Below are 22,642 nucleotides of genomic sequence, written 5' to 3'. Positions count from 1 at the left end.
AAGCGACCATCGAATATATTTATGCTGGACAAACAGCACCAAAGTTATACATCTTTTTTTTTCATTTTATGTTGTTGCTGTACGCTATTTTTAGTTTACATGCGGATTCTTAAAAAATAAGTAAGATTTCTGGGAAATAAACTGAAAGACCCCAAGTAATTTTCGAAATTTAAAGGTTGGAAAAGTAATTTTTGATATATCTGAACCTTCTACGCAGAAATTAACAGCCGTTTTGAGGAACGGAATATCAGTTCCTAGTTGGGTCATCCAGATAAGCTTCAGTGGTTAGTCTTTTTCAGACTTCGTGCTTTTCCACCTCTTGCGTTTTTTGAGCTTAGTTACTTTTAGAATGTTTGTCCTATTATCAAATTAAAATTTAGTCCTATTGGAATTTTTTTGTTCGTAGCATACCTGAGTGACACCTAACGAGTTCATACGTGCCAGTATGGCGTGACAGTTGTGAACTCAAGTACGCTATGGATAAAAAATTCCAGCAGAACTATTTTCTTTTATTATTTGGAGTTATTTACAGATTAAAGAAGTATTATTCTAAGAATTACTATTGAGCGGTTTTGCAGTATTAAAAGCGGCTTACTAGAAAAGGCCCACTTCGGCCTGCATGTATATATATATTCTGATTTCAAATATTCACTTACGCTAGATTAAACCGCTGGCCAACTTGGATGGCGATGCGACGTTTGTGAAGGATTTGATAAGTATCTCAGAAACGATTTGTATTATTTAATTATGATATGCAAGGAACAAAAGTACTATTCCTCAGCCTGAAAGCCTGCGTATCAGTTTAATGTAATACGTCGTCTAGTCCAGTATTAGAAATTGGCTATAGTGACAAGAAGAACAGGCTTTACGGGAGGTTGTCATTTCGCAATGTAAGCCCGCCCTCGGCGAGTTTTGACGGAGGACTAAAATGGGCCCCGTTGACTATGGGTCGCATTAGTAATACGTTACGATTCGGATCCAGAGTGATTCAATACACAAGAAATAAGCGTAAAGAACAGGTTGCTTCCCTCCGCGTCTGTAATAAGAAGAAAAAACTCTATCACATCAAATCTAACTGATCATTGCTACACATTGTAAAATCCTACGAAATCTATAATACAGATCAAATGTAGCTTGGATACTTCTTCCCTTAAATATGATTATACAAGCTTCACTTGTTTGTCAGCAATCATCAACCCATTTTGTAGCCGATCTCGATCATCTGCAGAGAATATTTTTTTGCTATCAATGCAGTGCCCATTGCAGTGCCAACATATAGCGAACGACTGGGTCATATAAAAGTTACATGAAACAATTAGCAAAAATTTACACTTGCGAGGCTGCATTCCGCTTTGTTATTCCCTCGGTATAGTTTTCAGCGCGGCTGCTGTTCGGAAGACTTTTGTACTCTACGATGCCATCAATGAAAGTAGCAATGAGCTGGGTTCATTTTCCTTTTTCATCATGTACCATGGGTGACTTGTTGTAGTAAATTTAAGTACTATTGTCTGGTAGACCTTAACTCAAAATATAAACACCGTATACAATATATGTACGGAGACCTTTGACGACACCATTCCATGTGAGTTCATTTTTTTTTTTTAGTTTTGGAGATGTTTGTGATTGTGTCTCAGTAGATTATATTGGATAGGCGTAAAACATAGCGTATCGAAATCTCTATTTTAGCGGAAATTACTAGGTACACAGGCCATTTTTCTACTAAATATCCCATATATTCTGCTAATCTGTTAATAATTAGCGCTGAACAGTGTAAGGTATGGCAGTGTACTTTTAGGTTACCGAAACAGATATACGTTTAACCGGAATGACTTTTATTCTAGTTGACTACAGAGAGTCCGAGCCAACACACAGAAAAGCCTCGAAAATAAAAAAAAATACGTGACGAAAGCCGTCGTTTCTTGTTAATCTCGTGAAACGTAGGATTTCAGATAGGATTGTGTTTATCCCATAATGTAGCCCTAAGATAATAGGCAATGTCAGTTGAGCGAGTTTCACAGTCGAGACTATTAAAGTTTGAACTGACATATCTATACCATAGCTATTTTTCTTATCTTACGATTATTTTTACATTAACATGTTGACAAAAAGTTCGTGTCCAAGTCTACCAAATATCAATCCAAGAAATAATTGAAATAGACGTTCGGGGGCGATTTCTGAAATTATTGTTACATACGTTATACTACCGAATTTAGACGTTTAGAAATTGCATAAGGCATGCCGTTACTCCAGTATAGAATACATTTTCATGTACATATAATAAGCACTGAAAACCTTACAAAGCTAAAAAGAAAGTGACAACGCTTGTTTATAATTGTTTTCTGTGTGCAACGGAGCACCGGTAGACCAAAAAGTAGAGGGATAATTGGTGTAAGGTAATCAGATGCTCAGGCGACGTATGTTAGAAGTACTTTCTATTATTAGGTATTACTGTATCTTATTATCTTATTATATATTATCAAATAACAGTAAAGTACTTCCCATGCATTGTAAGATATAACAGGTAGAAAAATTCTTAGCATTATGTGTACAAGAACAAGTCCGGATAGCTTAAAAATGCGTTGTTCCATGGATCTGTCATTTGTGACAGCGAATTCGACTATCTAAGAGTTACCCACTTAGACAGTAGTTTGGGAAGATGTTGAAGCTGGAGCTCTCTTTTGACAGCCTGTGAATTTTGACTCACTTCATCGGGCGGTACGTCACGTGTCATATCGTTTCTGTGCCATATGCCCAACAGGACGTATTACTATAAGGGAAACGGTTGACAACAAATCGTTATTCTACGCACTGCATCGGTTTAGTTCCGTCAGTGTCCTGTTCCTGACAGGGTTTCGCGTACGACAAGGCTGTCACTCTATCCATATGACCGCGATTCAGAAATATTATCCCAAACCGATCATCGTAAACTATTGATAAGTGATACTGGGTGGGTAATATTGACAGACGACACTGATCGGCGATATGTGCGCCTGCAGGAAGTCCAAGCATACGGACATGTTAAGAAATGACCGTGTGACAATCGATGCGTAAGGATATGGACAGTGAACTACTGGAAATATGCTAGTATATCTACATTGGTGATTGACTGTAGATACGGGGTTCTTCTAGCACTTGAGTTTGTAGACATTTAATTAGAAGTGAGACGTGTTCTAGGGTAGAGCGTGATCAAGTCGATTGTTTCGATCTAGTAGCTCAGATTTAGAAGCCGTTCTGAGAGCGTGCACTGTCTTGTTATTGCTACCTTCCAATCAGATTTATAGCGTAGAACAAATGACGGCAAAACAGCTGCACATTTAACGTTAACATAAAAATAGCGCCAAATTTGAATCTAATTTCTGTCTCAACCCTTACTTTAAGCTTGTTGTCCGCTGCGTCTTGTCGTGATGCCACTGATCTGTGTATATTCATATTTGAACAAATTCGACAGCTACATGAGCCCTGCTTGAATGAAATATTCCTCGCTGGTCTTACAGGAATCATCGGTCTTTTTTTTTTCGTTCGTACTCATATGCTCATGAACGTTACCTGCGCATTTAGCTAATTAAACCACTGAAAAAAAACCGCCTGATTTCCTAAGCGGTCATCGATAATTCCGCCAAACTTCTCTCAGGGTTGTTATAGTACTTTCTGGCCCGAGCACTTGATCTAACCACGAACCACCCACGTACGGCTGGTGACGACGACGACGATGACGATGATTTACACGTAAAAATGGACAGTGACAATATCTGAGTTGATTAAACTTTATTTTAAACTTAAGGCTGCAATAGAAAAATAATTTCATAATTTCTAATAATATAGCAACGAGAGTTATAATTCATAAGCGAATCACTACTGGCCATTGCGTTTTCCGTCGGGAAAACGACTTAATTTATTAGTGCCGAACAGTTCTTGCAGAGTTCGTTGTGGCAGCACGTTTCGATAAAAATCAATATAACAATTAAAATATTAGAAGGGGAGTTACTTGTCAATGGCGGTGCGTGAACCGAAATGCGGGGGAAGGGGGTAACAGAAACTGTAAGCAAAAATGGTCTTGTGGCTACAGCGAGAACTGTTTTTATTTTGAAAGACAGCCGGGTTGATATGTGTTTGTGGCCGACAACAGCTCAGGGGCGTTTCAGGCAGCGGGGCATAGCAGATTGGTAACGGGCGATAACAGTATGCAATTACGCAGGTGATTACGACCGATTCGGTTACTAGTGCGCCAAGAAAATTCAAATTTCTCTCCATTGTTGTGGGGATAGCCCTTCATAAGATAGGTCCAGTTGGCGATCTAGTTTTAGGTGATTTTGACAAGTTATTTAGGCTAAAATATTTGCTGTCATGTCAAGTTCGCCGACGCCGTAAATTTACCACAATAACTTGAAACAGTACGTCATAACGGCAAATTACAAATGGCGACTTAAACTTATCGACTGAGCAGAGTTTATCCGTTCCTAGCATTCTATAATCGAAGCAATTTTCTACATGCTAGATTAAACATCTCGAGTTCTACGTGCGGCGTTGCCGGCCATACATCAACCGATCGACTATCGACGCGAAACGAAGCGTTTCTACATCCAAATTCGAGCCCGGAAAGCCACACGGCAAACCACTACGATCTGATATGTGCTCTAGGGAAAACCAAATTTTACTAATGTTTGCTTTATTTAGCACTGGATCGATGCGAGCCCTACAAGTCGTCCTTTATGTCTTCAATTGACTATGCCAGAAGTACTATGGACTAAATAGTTGTAATACAAACTATATAAACACGATACATTTGTATCGTAGCGCAATTTCTGTCCTTTAGTCGAACTTCCATACACCTCACGTCGGAAGAAACAAACTATTTTATCGAGTACTACTATGAAGATTATAAAATCCTTTAGCTAACCCTCATCAAAATAGTGCTAAGCACCGAGTCAGCACGACCTTCAGCATTGACGGTTGCATAAAATGACTTTGGCAAAAAAAACAGCTTTTTGTTTATATTTAGAAATAATTTTTATCTGATGTAATTCGTACGGAAAATCCATAATGATAAGCTAGGTGATAAAGCTTCTGGCTATGGACGGTTACCAAGAATAACTCGTAGAAGACTTGTAGCTTTTATTTTTACTAACTCGACCGTACAAATAATCAGGCACGAATACCTTTCGCGATTCCGTCACCGGCTCCCCCTTTTCCGCTCTTGAAAAATAGAAGACGATTTTTTCAGTAAATAATTATTGGTAACCCTTTCCTATTGTACGTACAATATCCGTACCGTTTGGCTATATTGTATGATCGGATCTGTCGATCAGCATTACGCTTATCATCGATTTTTGCTCTTTTCCTAGTTTACTTTTTCTCCAGACGTCAAATCGCTTTCGTTAGCTTCTAATCCACAATTTAGCGAAAAGCTCATGGTCATAATTGTCGCAATTCCGCCTCTCGTTGCGCACGCACATTCATGCACGACTTCGCTTAGTGCACGCGACATTTGTTATCGGGCATCAATCGCATTGCCATGGCGCGTCATATGCGCACGAAAGTGCCGGAGTCCGTCGCTGTTCTTCATGTCATTACCGATTATTGTACATAACGGTACATTCACTGATTTATCTGTTTCTATGTCTGGCTGGTCGACTGTCTATCAATGTACCCTCGCCTATGATTGCTTATCGCAGTTCCGCTGCACATCAATGGGGCTTGTGTTGTTACTTCATCAATGTCGGCTGTTGCAGGCAATTTTGTTACCCGAACAAGTATTGCCGGCCTTCAGTGGCTTTCTTGTATTACTACCTCAAATGCCACGTATCCTTTCCTCCTGCTCACAGCCATCGCCAGCGCGTACACAATAGATGGGGGGGGGGGGGGGCAGGTAGAGGACGAAATGGGACATGAGGCGCAGACAACAACGATCCATGCGCACGAGCCAGTCACTTAGAAAACGTAACAGCCGAGCATTGTACACAGTCATCAATGGACTGAAATCGTGAAGATATTGACATCAGGTGCTTTCTGACCGCGATGATTCGCCTGTGATACGTACTGACGCGGACTTTTCGACGTTGATTGCTATAACGCTTTACCTCAGTCGACGCTGCCCGCTAGTGTTCCCTACTGATGCAGTATCGACTGCAACGACCTGTTGTTCACTATAGAAACTACTTGACTTTTCAGAGATAGAAGCAACTACAGCACTGACAGCCGAAGGGCAATTAGCTACGTGAAGAATGTTACGGCCCTATGTAGATGATGTGACGGGTAGGCAAAGAGAAAACGGTCGTAAACATTAACCAGATGCTAGAAATGGATGAGGAATTCCTTCTCGCCTTTCCTCGATCTTTGACTGCTTTGTTGTTTCACGGTTGTGGAGAAAGAGTACGCAACGTGGCTCAATATAAGTTTACCATCAGGTTATATTATTTTCTGTAATAGGACGTAACGGGTATAGTATTATAGCGAATACTGTGTAATGATGTACAGGACAACGATATCTACAATGATGCTGTTCAATATATGTGTATGTATATGTAAATGTAATTTTTGTCAAGTTTGCACATATCACAGTAAGACTCTTCGAGCGGTGATAAATCGGCGCCGTACGTAATTGGCAATGGCGTTATTTGCCGTTAGAATTGATGGAATCCATCGAGTTCGTTTTTGTCGCGTTCGCTACTCATATTGTTCTTCTCTGAGCTAATACCTGCGGAGTTTTGATGTGTTTCATTAGGTCAAAACGATCTAGACATTAAAATCATATACAAACATATCACACGCGGGCTATAGGAGATGTCTTTGCGCAATACTAACTTGGCTCCAATCCGTCCGAACGCAAGAGAACCTTGCCAATCCCGTCAAAACGACACACGTCTTAAATTGCCCGTCGCCGGACGTCGACAACGGAAATCACAGTTGTTTACTATTTATCTATGATCTAAAGCGTACGGACTAATATATGGTAGCATGTACGAAGCACGACAAAGGGATAAACGTACAATCTGTACACAGAAACGTTACGGTGCGTGAGAAAAGCTTGCTCAAGCACCGACGGCTTTGTACTCGAGGGGGAAGAGGAGGGGGTGCGAAGGCGGTATCATATATATTATATATATATATATATATATAGCTGGTTATAGGCAATATCTGATACATTTCGGAACAGGGGTAAGCGATTTGTTGAGGAAGATAGCAAATCAGGTTTGTCGGAACTAGTTCATTCGAACTTGAATTCTGTTATATTTAGGTATCGAACGCTCACTATTGTCATCCAATCGATTTCACCAGGGTAGCCATTTAAGACGAACAGACGTTACGTTAGAAAATGTCAGTGAGGATCAAATCAAGTTCCAGATAGATAGCAACTTCAAGCGATACAACGTAACCCAGTTAGTTCGTCTGGCACATTGAATACAAATGAGTGAATACCCTTATATTTGTACGAAAGTGGGTGTCGACCCCACCAATGAGTAGATGTGCGTTATATTTATTTCACGATCTAGCTAAATACAGACCCGTTCTGTATCCTTTCTGTTTTGTTCAATGGTACATGAAACGACAATTGGAATATAAGTGTCGGTGACATATTGGGCCACCAGAAGATAAACTGCGAACAGAGGTTTCAACGACTAGAAATGCTATTATAAATTTAATTAAGGACTTTCATTAAATTAAATTAAGAAAAATTTAATTAAAGAAAGTAAAATGCTACGTCAGTCAAGCATAATCGAGGTGTCAGAGATCTAAATTAAAGATAAAACTTAACAAAAATCAGTTATTTCCAGTGCGCGAGGACGAAATATTATGGCGATGGTCGAGCATCAGCTTTCGGCTATTTTTGGGTGGAACTCGATTACCGACTAACTTATAATCAATGCTCTTCTAGATTTTACTTAGTGATGTAAAAGAGTAAACCGTTAAAATAGCTGGTATGTTTGTCGTTATTTCGAAATTCGGGCAAGCACTACGTTACACTAAGCAAATCATTTAGTATTTGATATTTCGTTAGGTAAACTTGAGGCGTAACTTGAACGATCTAAGTGGGCCGGGCATTTTTAGTTCAGCCAGCGTCTAATCATACGCAAATGTCTAGAATATGAAAAAAGCTACATTTACATTTGATATAATACATTCATAGTAACATATTGAAAAGCGATTGAAAGACTGAGCTGCTATGACCTGAAGCCTGAAGTCCACAAGAGCTCAGGCTCATTTACTTGTAGGTATACGCGATTGTGATAGGGTAACTGTATTGTTGTCGTTATATTCAGCGCTACAGTTTAACATCACAACAGAGACGGCAGGGGGCATGTGGGCAAGGTGAGCTCCGACTGGATGTTTCCTCGTTCATTTCGATAACCGCTCATAGCTATTGGTCTAGAATGATATGTTAAAGCCCACGCCGATCATGTCGGTACTCGAACACCAAACAGATCAAAGATGGATCCGATCACATAACTAGTCTATAGGCGAAAAAACTATTGGTATCGATACCCGGATAATAATCACTGAACAATTATCCGATCTATCTGGCCTATTATGTAATGCAGAGTGGATTCCGACAACGTTATATGAAATACTGTAACAGCGTGCCGTAGCCGTAATGAATACTTTCTGCTAGGTTAAATATCTTCTTTTCCTATTGAATAGATTTTAGTAACGCAGATCGACACCTCAGTCAGTTGCCATAGTGCAACATCAACGATGTTCTCTACCGTTCGAGCATTTCCAATAACGAAGATTAAATTCGGTTAGATACGTTTTCGATGAAGTTCTGTTAGCGGTACACCTGAGACACTCGAATCAGGTTGAAAACCAATATTAGGCAGGTGATTCGTGTCGTACTACAGGATATCAGCAGCTAAGTGAAGCAACAATTCTTAAATAAGGCAAAATCGGACTCGAAACATTTATTTTGACAGAGCCGCATCATCAATATCCGATACTTTTGCCATGTTACCTCCTTTTCGCTAGTCAAAGCGATCATTTACCATGGCCGAATTCACATTGGACTATGCATACAGGCTCGTGATCTACAACGAGTATATAAGATAAGTAATACACATCTGTGTATCTAGTGAATACTGTAGTTAAGTAAGTGGGGCTTTGATGGCCATTAGGTAAACTAGAAGCCCTTCAGGTCAGGGAAAGATTGAAAAATATGATTGGGGAAGGTCTTGAGCTGCTGATCGACATGAGGCGATCGAATGCTGTGGTGAGCCTACATGACTCATCATAGCTTATACGATTCTGTAATTGGATTTCTTCGTTCATTTGAAGTGCATTTATATGAATAAGTTATATATAAGAGGGGTTGATATATATATTATAGTTTTCATCTCGGTTCAATTGGAAAATGAAGACTGCTTCAGATCGCTTCACCAGTTAAACCTCAGCGCATAGGTTTAGAGGAACAATTTTTTTTGGAAAGAAGTGCGCCTAAGCTAGAAAAATAATATTATATTGATGTTTTTTTTAACTGACTTTAAAATGGGTCTCACACAATCGGAATTTTCTGCTGGAGCTCCGATTGCACAACGTAATTAGTTCGCTTTAAAGAAAAAACGGCTTTCTTAACTTTCGTGTATCAATCAAGTTGCTCAAACTTGAAACCGATATAAAAATGCGTCTGCAGTATCTGCATGTATGTCTCTATACATACATACTACTAGAATGCGTTTCGCGGAAATGCGCACAAACCTGATGCGATGTATCCCTTATATATATGTATCGTAAAACCTTGAACTTACGAAGGAAACAATTTCTGCCTCAACTTGTGTCTCTTCCTTCCTTCCTCCCCCCCCCCCCCCGGTTGTGGCAATCGATTGGTTAATTAGCCGTGGCCCCAGCCGAAACTCTGTATATAAGCGTAAAGCTGATAAAAACTTTTTTCCTTCTGTAAGAATATCTTCTTGGCCTATCCTATTGTGTTGAACCACAATGTCAACTGCAAAGGGCTGGGCCACTAATCTGGTTCAGCATTGCCCTTCCCATGCCGCGGCAGTATGGACCTATTGGTATTCATCGATATAATCAGCTTCCAATTCAAGCAGCTGTAGCGTTATCGTGCTCACATCTTTAATGAAGCACTTTGTAGAGATAGTTACGGCGGGGTAAATAAATTGTTTATCCATAAGCTTGTCTTAGACTGAGTTGACCAAATCCCCATAGTTGTCCGGGCCGGAGAGTAGCGTTCCCACTTACAGAAAACTGCTCTAGGCGACGCTCTAGACGACGCTCTAGACGAGGAAAAGGCAGCCTTATGCAGCACTGTCAGTTTTTGCGCCGAGAAGTAAATACAATGAATAGGTGGGGGAGCACAAGTCATTGTACTGGTTCAGGCGACAAAGAGCATCTATTGAATAGAGAATTGATTACTGCAATTTACTTGCTCGCTAGTCGCCGTGTGAAGCAGCGCTCGCCAGTAATTTCGGACGTAATATTCGAATCTTATCAAATTAATATTATATATAATTACCAAGTTAAAATAAGTACGCAGTAAAGCATGCTCGACAAATGCCGGGCCTCTTTATGAAACCCTTTCTGAATTGGGCGAGGGCCGAAACTTCTATAAGGTCTATAGTACGGGTCAATTAGCCCGACATGTCCTAGTGCTCATCGGCGATGTAAAGAAACATGGTAGGCAAACTTTAAATGGGGCGATGTCTGCGTTGGTCGGGTAAGGCTTTGGTTGCTTAGACGTTGACGTGGGTGTCGTCACATGGTGGTCTAGGTTCAAATCCAAGCTTAGTTAGTTATAGACCCAGTTAGTTTTGTGTTAGAAGCTAGCTACCTTAAGTATTGCTTAGTTATCAAATTTAAAGCACAAAACAAGATTTGAGTATCGAAAATGAACCCAATGATTGTACCCAGGGACATCACCAGCGTCAATAAACTTGTATTGTTTCCTGCCTCGTTAGGGACCGAATCGGGTTGTGTAGCTGACGAAAACAAACACGCCTGCGGATAAAAGCGTCAATTTTCGAATACATTTTTTTCATACATTTTTAAGCTTAAAGAAACGGGGCTACTAAGGTAAAATTTGGACGAACTTCTGGAGTAGACTGTTTGAGCCATACATTAACATATTTTTTTCCTAACAAAATACACTCTCTTTGCAAAAATGGCCACAGTCTCAAAGCCCTTACTGCTTAGAGAGACATTTTTTTAAAACAAATACTTAAATTTTCCGCAGTTCTACGAAACTTATTCTCATTGAAAGTTCGGGTAAGTTATGCTAAACGTAATACAACAAGAAAGCTAGCCAAATGATCGTTATTTTTTCCATATCTATATACACACATATGTGCTTTCGCTAGATTGCATGTCAGTGACACAACATAGGCTGGAGCAAGCTTATTTGGCCATATAACGACGTCGTTTTTTTTCAATAAATTATAAGATTATATATAAATTATATTACTATATAACTAAATAAGGCTTTATGCGAGCATAGATAACGTCGTGTGTCCCGTTAACATAACTTTATTGGCCAAGTCAATAGTGTTTAACAGTTTATGTAAAACACGAAGTCATTTAATACGTTTAAACGATTATTTTATTTGGGTTATGATTAATACGTCAGAACGAAAGAATACGCAAGAAGGCCTGTCAGAAACAACGACCGTCAAATATCTGTAAATTCGAGTATAAAATACAACGAGATATACAAAGAGATGAAAAATATGTATGTTTTTCATTTGATCTAAATTAGCTGGCCGTTTTAAAGTACATTGAAAAAACCAATTCTATTGAAAAACTTTGTCGCAAGCAAATTAGGCTTAACGTGAACATATTACTGGACGCGTACAAACAATATTTATCTATCTATCTATTTGTGGACCTTCGTTGGAAGGATCCGTTGACGAAACATCTCCTTCTCCTGACGTAAGAGGATGCACTAGGGAGCCATTGTATTATCTACTACTACATATCTATTTCTCTGTTGGCTTTTTGACTCCAGCTCTGAAATGCAACTACAAATATGAAAACTTGACTCTAAAGGTATACAAATAATAACCTTGGGAAGAATGCGTGGCTCACGTATTTCTGTTACAATTCCATATATCCATAGTACACCTAACACTTAGTTATGCTTCACTATCAGACAGACCCATTTCTTATGTTAACGCACAAGTAAACAGTGCCTCTGACAGATCTACGGGATGCTTATCGTTCTAGTAATTTGCGGCTGTTACCATCAGCTTTGCTGACCTTTTAGGCTCATGGTGACTACCCATGCTCGGTGTCTTTCCTCTCATTCCTGGTTATATTTATCGTAGTCCATATGGGTCATCGGGCAACTACCTCCTTCGTGACGGGACGATACCCCACAGTTCACATGGGTCTGTTTCTGGCTAACGGAGCTACAGAGTGATGAACAGTTTACGGGTTTCGCGATACCCCCTCCCCCTCCCCTAAGCAACAATCATCTTAATATTCTTTAGAATTTTCTGCAGAGACGACATTACGGGTGCAGCTATTGTTCACTTGGAACGCCCGCCTTGGAGGGCAGCGTTTAGGGTTCATCCTTTAGGCATGGATAGTGCAATGGGTACGTGTCCAAAATAGGTGAGGTGCTTTTTCGGTATTATCTATTATTTTTTTTTTTTTAACATTTTAAGTGGACTTCACACTGCTGATACCGTCTGTTTAGTATATGAAGTTGGCCAACGATAGCTTGAGTGAAAAGATGCGACTACATCGAAAGTGAAGCTTTGGATCGTTAAAGGTTTCATTTGCCATAACAGGAACATTTGAGAGAGGTGAACCGAACGGAAACAAAATTTATATTATATATAGATATTTTATTTGAAACGAGAAAGAAACAAAGGGTCGTTAGGAATCCCCTTAACGAAAGAAGTTTCGATGAGACAAGTGTGCTTATCAGTGGTCTGAGCACAAAGATGACGCGTTTGTTAGGCTTAAGAATCACTACAACATTGTTAATTTACCTGCTCAGCTAGAAACTTGTGCTTAAAGCAACGACCGATCACACTTTCTTTCAGGTATCTACTTCCGTAATTCTTTCAATAGGAACATGTAAATCTCCCTAACCAAGGTATGGTTACTAGCGCATAAATGATTTCTCATGGAACGTATGATGCGTAAATGTCACAAACGTTAGTAAACGTTTTTAAACAAGAAACCACCAGAGGGGGCGAAGCGTTGATAAGCAAGCATACGAAACGAAAATTACAAAGTTCTGTTTGGGAAAAACCTACCGATTTACTGTATGAATCGACTAAATGTATCCCGAAACATAAATTTAGTTTAATTTTCACAAATAAGCGAACTACTTGTCCTCAGAGGCAGGTAGAATTTGAAATATATATAGATAATGCATGCTTTATCCTCAAATATGTTTGTAATAAAGAGACTTATCTTCCATGGGATATATGTAATGATTACCTATGTTGTTATTGAATTAAATTACAGTCTAGGTTAAATTAGGAATCAATAAATACCTCTTCACTTGGCAGGTAACGAATCGGATAGAGACAACAAATCACTACCCAGAAACTCGTTCATTTCAACTACTCTATTATTCCTTAGGGAGAACTATACGGATGCGATATTTAATTGTTTACACTTTTTTTCAAATAAAACATTGAAAAAAATTATGTTTACCGGTAATGCTAAAGACGTTACGCCAAATAAGAACATGCAAAGGTACCAGCATCGATTAAGCACAGCCGTGAAGCACACGAGATATTGTTCATAGTGAAATAGCAATTGCTGTGTTTGCCTTTCGCTGTGATGGGTTCGGTTGATTCAGCCATGAGCTCTATGCATACAACATTCACGAAAGGAAAAGCGGCAAGCAGAAAAGAAACGAGCCAATCACTCTGCCACTAATGTTGTGAAGAGATAGAAAATTACAAAATTATCGCGTAATCATATAATAACAAAACATTACTACTCTGGTTACCAGATTAACGAGTACCGAGGCGAAGAAGAAGCCATAACAACAAAATGCAATGTGTTCAACGCTAGACGTTGTGTAATGTGACCTTGTCAAATTGCTGGAAATATCATCGAAGCATTGGTAGCAAGGGCAACTTCCGAGCATCTGCACGACCGAGTTGCCCCTATTGAATGATGAACCCAGCGATTAATGCTTTTCAGTCATTAGTAAACGTCCATCTTACTAATTGAGAAACGACATTGATCCAATGCAGGCCCATGGTGTGTCGGTTCGGCGTTCATTCGCTATGATGAATGAACAATACCTTAACGTTAACGTGATGTTATTGTGGTGATCAAGGCCGTAGCGCCCTTGCGACTCGATATCCAACAGAAAAAAAGTTCTGTTACTGGTCCTGATTAGCTAATTGTCAATGAAGGGTTGAGAGGTTACAATGCTCGAATAAGAACAACGTATTCTTCTGCACGTCGACGCAACACTCGTTGGTAGTAAACCCTCTACGAAAAAAAGATGCACGTTTACGTAGTCTTCGCTGTCAATGAAGAAAGGTCATGGAAGAATGCAGAGGTATTCCTGCACCTAGCTGAATATGTGCCTGACCCTGTTGCATGACTACTTGGTGGCGAAGTTATTTTCTCGATACTATGATGTCGTACAACAACAATTCTGGAGAGAAAAAGGAATGGAGTGATCGAGTAGTGGCTAGACTTCATCGTCAGCACGAGTGACTACCTTGACCGTTATTAGCAGAAACGCTGCTTTTATTATATAATGACCTTAGGACAGGTTATTGGTTACTCAACCAAAACGGCAATTCAGCCCCTTCGCTATTTCACTCCAGTCTTCGGAAACAGAAGAAACTAAATAGTTCCACGAGCGAAGACCATATTGAAAATGAACACGATTGTCAATTGGTCCACCCGCTGGTAGTCGATGGGCTTACAGGATAATAGGAGCAATTCTGTTGAAAGGCAATAGCTTCTCACGCACAGGAAAGTTAAAAAAAAAAGGACCTGTTTCCTTACCAACGGTATCTGGTTAAGCAATGCCAACGGTGAGGAGGAGAAAGGTAACTTCTCGATTGGCTAACAACGACCGAATTCAAAAATATATAGGTATACAACGAATAGTTAGAAATGATATGGGTGAAGGGCGATGATCATAGTGATGATGATACCTTTGTTCTATACACACTCAGCACGAGTAGAACGTTAGATCACTGCCAGAGACATTAAGACAGAAGAAATTGAACGAAAAATATTTTTCCGAGAGGACTTAGGTTCGAATTTAAGCAGAAGTTACAAACACAGTTCTGCAGATACGGGCATTTAGAGATAAATGTGAGTCGCCATTTTAGTTTACGGCCAATTGATTATAGCGAAGAAGATTATAGCGAATAGCTATAATTACCTATATACATACATAACCTAAGGGCAGAGGCTTCGGAGCAAGCTACAGAATTTCACCGGACAATTAGCAAAAGCTTTGTTCTACTTGCTCCAAGCTTTCTTCGAGTACGCACGAAATTATTTTTAATATTTAGCTACCGTGCGTAATATCAAAAATCGACGGATTAGCGTCCTTCGACATTTTAACTTGAAGGCTTGCACGATCTTTTTTAAAGAAAGATCACTGATTTCGTGTAAATCGCACGATGCGTATCGCATGATAGAGGTGCATTTAATGATCCGTGCAGGGTTTTTATTTGTTTACATCAACAAAGGCCTAACTTTTCCTAATGCTAATTAAGGGTTAGCTAAGACAAACGAGCGACTGCTAGGATCGAAATAATTTTTAAATATTCGAACTGCATAAACAAACAAACAAACAAAACATCTCTCTATGAAGCTTTGAAGAAAGTACAGTCATTTTATTTAAAAACAGCAAACATCTAGATTATAAAAAGGGGTTTATTCTATACAAACATATCTGCGTGAATATTCTATGCTTATCACGCTTCAACGGCAAGAAAAACTAAAATAATAATTAGTGCAATGGGGGCTAGCCCCTCACATCACGATCTACAAACAGGCCGACATAGCATTTGCCTACCTTTTTTTTTATTTGAATGATTATCCTTACCACAATGCCCACAGAGAGGCTCGTTACAATTCCTATTTTTTTTTACCTGTAAAAAAAATATTTCAAAAAGGTGGTTCATAAAAAAAAATGTTGTTAATCAGGTATTTTCTCAATACTAACATTTGTTTAGCACAGGTCTAAACAGAAGCTACAATAAAACAGAAGCTACAATAAAATAAAAGCAAAAGCCAGTATATATGTGTAGAAATCCTCTAATGAGCCGCGGTAATGGCCTAGAGGACACATTTACATTCGATGATAACAACCCAGCCGAATTCTGATCATGTGCTGTATCGTTTATGTTTTTATCACAGGGTGTTCGTCACTCTTTTGGTGTCGATACACAGATGCCTATCTAATCCAAAACCATTTGTTGGAAGGGGCATCTTTAAAGTTCCGTATCTTTGCGAGCTTGCTTGCGCCGACAATCAGGCCAGTGTGTTGAAGGTCCGAGAGTCATTTGCTCATCGGTCTCTGACGGGGGGGGGGGGGGGGGGGAAATTTGTATCGATACAACAAATTGACAATAGTATCTATGCGTCTAATAATATCCGAACCGCTCTCAATATTATCGAGTCCCTTGTAGAAAAATACGAACATAAGCACACAGAAACAAGCAATTTAAGTTAAGGACGAACGTATAATACTTATTAATTGATCAACTGGACGGCGGGACTGGGAACAACGAGTAATAGGTTTATTGGAAAATATGGAAGACATGTAGTTGCTTGTCTAATACCAAATATTCAGGTAAGCGGTATCGAAGAGCCAGCTTACTTTCGAAAGAAATACAATTAAAAATAGCCACCAGATTAGATGATCAGCAAAAATTCAACAGTTTATATACACTGGCTCATATTCCAAAACTATGGGGTACTGAATATTGATGACCGCCTCTTATTACTGCGGCATGTGTAGCTATAGACATGGCAGGTTATTTTGTTACTGCTTTATGCTGAAGATGGTTTACAAATTTATGTTATTTTATTGAGGAGCTAAAGTATTGGTACTCGAAGTACTTAATCATTCAGAAAGCCCTGGATCCATAAGACTGTCGGTTCTCGCTGCGAGTGATCCATATTGTAAAAGTGATCTTGAATGGTTCAGTCTTAGTTATAAGATCGAGTTATAGAATGCTGGTGCCTTAGGCGTTTCTGTGTGTATATCTGTGCATCGTTTTGCAGAAAGGAACCGGGTGATGCGGTGCACGCTAATATTCATACGAATATTATTGCAACAGATGTTATAGCATTTGTAAATTTTGTACGGGCACAGAGCGGTTTGCATCGAATTGCCCCCATATTCCCATGCTGGGTCTGGTAAAAAAAAATGGCTACTGAGGACCACTATGTCCCGTTAAGGCAGATTCTAAATTAACACTTTACACATCCAACATGTCGAAAGAAAAACTGCCAAAAACAGCAAGTGTGCACGTCAAGTACTTTACTAGTAGTTGTTTGTTTGTTTGCTCAATAATGGCGGATGAGTAAAATGGTCTAGAATTAAGTTTCTGGCTTATGGCAAGATCTGTACCTACAGAGTAAATTAGCCACGACGAACAGCAACTTAGAAACTGAACCCATGATAAGTTCTCCCGTTACATACGAATTGCCGATACTAATGTGTCAAACCATAGTCAGAAAATAAGATGGAATAAAAATGCCTTGATAGTTTAAGACTCTTCATTTTACATCTGTACAATATATACATAGGATATTTATACATACTATATTAAGTATATATATATATATAACCTTTTTCTAAAACTGTTGTAGAATAACAAACATACATCACATGGGGTATTATAGTGGTAAAATTACTGTTTATCACCATATCTCTATTTCGGCCATTGCAGTAAATTTAATAGCCAAAACAAAACTTAATTTTAGTCACTTGTATAAGGTTAGAAAATTTCATAAACATACAACAAAGGCAAAGATATCAATAGATTAAGCACAATATTCAGATCAATATTAAAATTCATACTCTATTCTATACTCTAAATTCATACTGAATTGTTGGACGAACTGGAATTGTATTGTAACTTTATAGTAAATTAAGCTGTCGTCTGTTACAAATTTAATTACAAAAGTACAAAGTTAATTTAGCTTATTCATATAGCATTTTCTTATCAACAATTAGGGGCATTAATGACTCTGATATACGGCATTGGATCCGCAAGATCACTAGCTAATGAGACAAATTAACTATAGTCACTTGTAAAATGATCATAATTGGATGTTGTTCCCAGGATTTTTTTGTATATCGGCAAATGGTCGTCGCCTTCCCTCAAGGGATTCGGGTTTAAGATGCACAAATTTTCTGTACTATTACACTACCAGCTGGCCACCTTCATTGGATTTTGGTATACGACGCTAAAATTCGCGTACGAGAGTTCTGCTCTTGAAGATTTCTGAAACACCGTTGGGGGTGGGTGTACGTTGTCGGTTCAAGCTCTTCTGAAGAAGCGTTGTGTAAAGTTTCTCTGAATAGAACCATAAAATACTTGTGATATTTACTTTCGCTACAAGAACGTCGTAAAGACCGATAAATCCTGCCATTCGTAATGGAATCGTCAGCGTAACATTTGAAGAAATCTATGTCGTGGCTGTTTGTTTACGTTGAGCATTTTTGTCTTAGTTGTTTCGATATTGCTGTTGTTGTTATGTTATGTTCTGAAGCATTGGGAACCTAAAAAGTTAACGGTGGTAAGTGGAAGTGCTAACAGAACAAAGCTCATAGTGGGAAATTTCTATTCACCCTCGTATAACGAGATCGTTATGTCATGCCGAAGCATTGTAGACCGACAAAGACACGATCCAACCAAGTTCTGTGTCACACGTAAAGAAAACGATCCAAGAATATTGGTCTATATTTGTTAGAGGAACAATGCTAGACATCATTGTATCTTCATACTGTTCATGCGAACAACAGACTGTAAACTTTACTCAATCACTGACATCCCATCCGAAGACTAGCCCTCGCCTCTATGTCTATTTATGCCCAATCGGTTGACTTGTTAGATGCATGCTTATATCAACGACGGTTTGTGCCTTTACATCTGTAACCTTTTGTTTATGTACTTATTCAGTATTGATCGTTTCGATTAGATGTGCTAGCCGTAATATAGACGGTAATCATTTATTGCATTGCTACCTACCCGGCTGGTCATGATTAAAAAAAATCGACCGTTTCGACACGGGACCCATTTGGAAATTGTCACACGATGCGACATATATATATAGACCACATGCGTGCCGATGGCATATAAGCGGATCATATTTCTGAATCAAGGATGCATATAACAATGGCCGTTGAATCTGTCCTGGTCTATCCGGGGATGCGTCGCGATGACAAAAAAAAAGAAGACGCTCCAAGGTTCGCTTATTGCAGCAGGAATTGTTAGGTAATGGGGTAAACCATCAACAAGAAGATTTATTTTTAAGAAATCTACCCCGCTTACTGAGACTCCAGGGCTGAAAGCGAATCGATGACAGCGTTGTGAAGAAGTTCAATTAACTTCGATTCAGGGGAACATATTTGCAAACGGCTTTAAAACCTGACATTACCCCACTTGTGTCGAGCCTTAAACATGAGAAAACGATTAATATTATCCAGCTGGACTCATGCTAACTGGATGTTGGCAAATACGGATATTTAACTCGCGAGTTCGTGACTCATAGATCAAGCTTGCAGCCACCTATACTTCGTGACCATTTGAACCTTCCTTTTGCTGCCATAAACATATAACCCCGTAAAACATAGGGGGTCGACTACGTAAAAAAAAGTGATTTTTCAATAATATAGATAGCCATAAAGAGATGTGCAAATCATTGTCTGTTGAAAGCCAACTTCCGAGCTAATTGAACTCAATTGTGCCTCTATGCATTTTAGAAAGCCACTTATTCGTCAATAAATTAAAAAAATCACACGTTGAGCTAAAATTTCGGTGACTATAGCAAGTAATTGAGCCTTTAACAGACGTCTGTATCATTAGTTTTCTTTTACTAATTCACCCAGCCATTCTATGTAAGTTCACTTACATCCAATGATGTACAATAATATGTTTATTTGCAAATTGTGTATAGCACATAGATAATGCAGACGACAGCATATAGTGGTACTCATATCATGTACGATCATGCGTGTGTCTGAACGTTTCAGGCAGCGAAGCCGCAGCTCCTCTGCCCCGACCTCAGGCTCTAATTCAGCCATCATTGTCTGATCTTCCAACGGTAACTGTACGAGGTTTCCTGAACTTCCGGACAACTGTCGATGGGACCGTAATTGTTTTCACTCCGTCGTCTGAGACGCCTCAACAGAATCAGCCGAACGAGCCGATAGGTAAAAGAACAGAGCATTCAGTTAATGTTATTTCTAATATATGTGTAGTTATCGGTCTTGTTGTCCAACGGTGCGATCCATTTTCGGTCGATTCGAACGCAAAGGGAAAGTTCAATCTATAATATACTGTGTAATTTATAATAATGTCTATGTAAATTATACGCAAATAGGCCATAGGTGAATGACGTTTGCCCATTTTTACCGGCGACATGAATAAGAATTTGCGCTTGCAAATTATAAGACCTACTATGACATTATTAACCCAGTGCCCTCTAGCGGGTTTTGCCACTGAGTAATGACAGTGAGTTTAATAGCGCATACGCCCATAGAGAAAATACCACAGCCCTGTTTTAGTTGCATATCTCTTTCAAAATACGTTTCTCGTAGGATGAAACGTCGTCCCATAGTCCCGTTGCCCTTTGCCCTTTGCTTACGTATGCGTATCGTTGAGGTTGTTATGAGTAGACTATTTTATGCTTGTGATAACTTGTTAGCTGATGTATTTGCCTAATAATTTTAGGGATACATCGCGAGTTCGAGCATACATACATACGCCTGCCTTGCTGTTGACAGCCAGCCATATGATGGAGCACTTAACGGCTATGCCGAGTCCAGACACCTAGAGGCCTTTTATCTTGTAGGGTTATCATATTCTTCAACGAGTGCTTCATAGTATTTTTTTTTCGTTTGCACGTAAAAGAGAACAAAGTGCTCATCAATTTTTGCTTGATAGAAAAATGTACTTAACTCCCTTATTTTTGTTCATTACTTATCAACGTTGAGCAAATTTTGCTACGTAAAGCTTGACATAAATTTCAAATACCTTTTTTTCGCGATTTGCTAGTCTAGTTCTGAAAGGAAAATCGATCGTTCGCAGCGGCAGGGACTAAAGTATGTGATTGAATTGCTATATAGGCAAGCGTTGTCCTTAAAGGAAACTTTTTTTGCAGTTAGCAAGTTTCTCTGTAGTCGAACCATCGAGTCTATCATCCACTGAATTTAGATTCGCTCAGAAATTCAGAATAAACAGCACTGCACGTTGAGTGCATAATTTGTTTGTCCTTAAGCCTTCGTCTGCCTAGTAAGTGAAGGCCGTAAAAGGCCGTGTAACACAAATGAATAATAATCATGTTATATAGTCATGCTAGCTTTAATCATCTTGTTACTCATAGGTATTGTTCAAATTCAATTACGCATGTATCCTTCGATATCTTATATGCTCTCCATGTCCCAGTAGTTGAAATAGTGATGGGGTGCTAACCTTTTTTCTTGTCGCCTACGCCATTACAGCTCCTACAAAGACGGCGCAGATACAGATTAGTCCAGAATCGACAGTACTTAAGCCAGGCACACCAAAAGACTCCTCACTTGACAAGACACAGGACTTCCAAGACCTTTCGCAGGCAAACAAAGTATTCGGCTTTGAGATCGAACCCGATGATGTCGACGGTACCGTCAGGTAAGACAAAGAATTAATAAAATTGATATATATATATATATGAATCGACAAGTGCTTGACATCTAATAAGAACTGGAGCCTGACCATTTGAATGGACTATCATAACCTCTATAGAACTATTGAAGTTTTTTATTTTATGCAATTATTTTTAGTTGACCATATGATCCTTAGTACTGTTTCTGCTTTCGTTAGTCGGAAAAGCTGTCAACATTTCTTATACGAAAGACACCGTGAAAAGCTCGCACTTTATTGACTGGTATGAATATAATCTAACATTATATAGATGAATTATTGTTGGAATTTCAACACGATACATCTGTTTCAATAGTACAGGAACAGTAAACTTGAATATCTCCTACATTATGTTGCAGTGGTTTAATGTTTAACAGGTAAATCTAAATGAGAGTGCTATACTTTAAACACAATTCGGTTAGTTTTATTAACGAAACGAATTTATCTACTTTTTTATCGTCTATCACTATGACCAAAATAACCCCCTGTGTTGCTACAATTCTAAACAAACAACCGTCGGACCCATGTTGTCTTCATCCGTTCGATAGTAGTTTCGAACCTACACACGCTCACTCTATACCAACTTGAATAAAGACTGGCTAGCCTTTTTGGATTATTTTGGGGTAGAGCTGCCAGCGCTGTCAGTTGTGGGGCATATGAACCTGCTTTTTGATCATGCCTATCAAGGTAGCCTTATCGCTGTAGCCGGCAAGAGTTCCGAGAAGCGACCCTAATGCGCCTCCGTACCCCCTACTATGTGAACAAGTGCAGCAAGAAAAGTTAAGAAGAATTAAGCTTAGGGTCCGTTCTCGGTTTCTTATATGTGCTTT

General features: G+C 39.1%; 1 protein-coding gene across 4 annotated transcripts in view; it reads left to right on the top strand.

The window, feature by feature from the left end:
* LOC111243915 (uncharacterized) overlaps nucleotides 1-22,642 on the top strand; it is a 174,049-nt gene that overhangs the window by 77,665 nt on the left and 73,742 nt on the right. For all 4 annotated transcript variants that reach the window (XM_022790251.2, XM_022790249.2, XM_022790250.2 and 1 more), the window contains 2 exons: nucleotides 20,162-20,341; nucleotides 21,632-21,800. In XM_022790251.2, coding sequence (XP_022645986.1) covers nucleotides 20,162-20,341; nucleotides 21,632-21,800 — 349 coding nt within the window. The remainder of the gene's footprint in view (nucleotides 1-20,161; nucleotides 20,342-21,631; nucleotides 21,801-22,642) is intronic.

This window comes from Varroa destructor, unplaced genomic scaffold, assembly GCF_002443255.2.
Source record: "Varroa destructor unplaced genomic scaffold, Vdes_3.0 BEIS01000002.1, whole genome shotgun sequence".
In the NCBI taxonomy this organism is placed as follows: Eukaryota; Metazoa; Arthropoda; class Arachnida; order Mesostigmata; family Varroidae; genus Varroa; species Varroa destructor.
The sequence above is the reverse complement of the archived record's forward strand: the minus strand, read 5'-3'. Positions and strand labels throughout refer to the sequence as shown.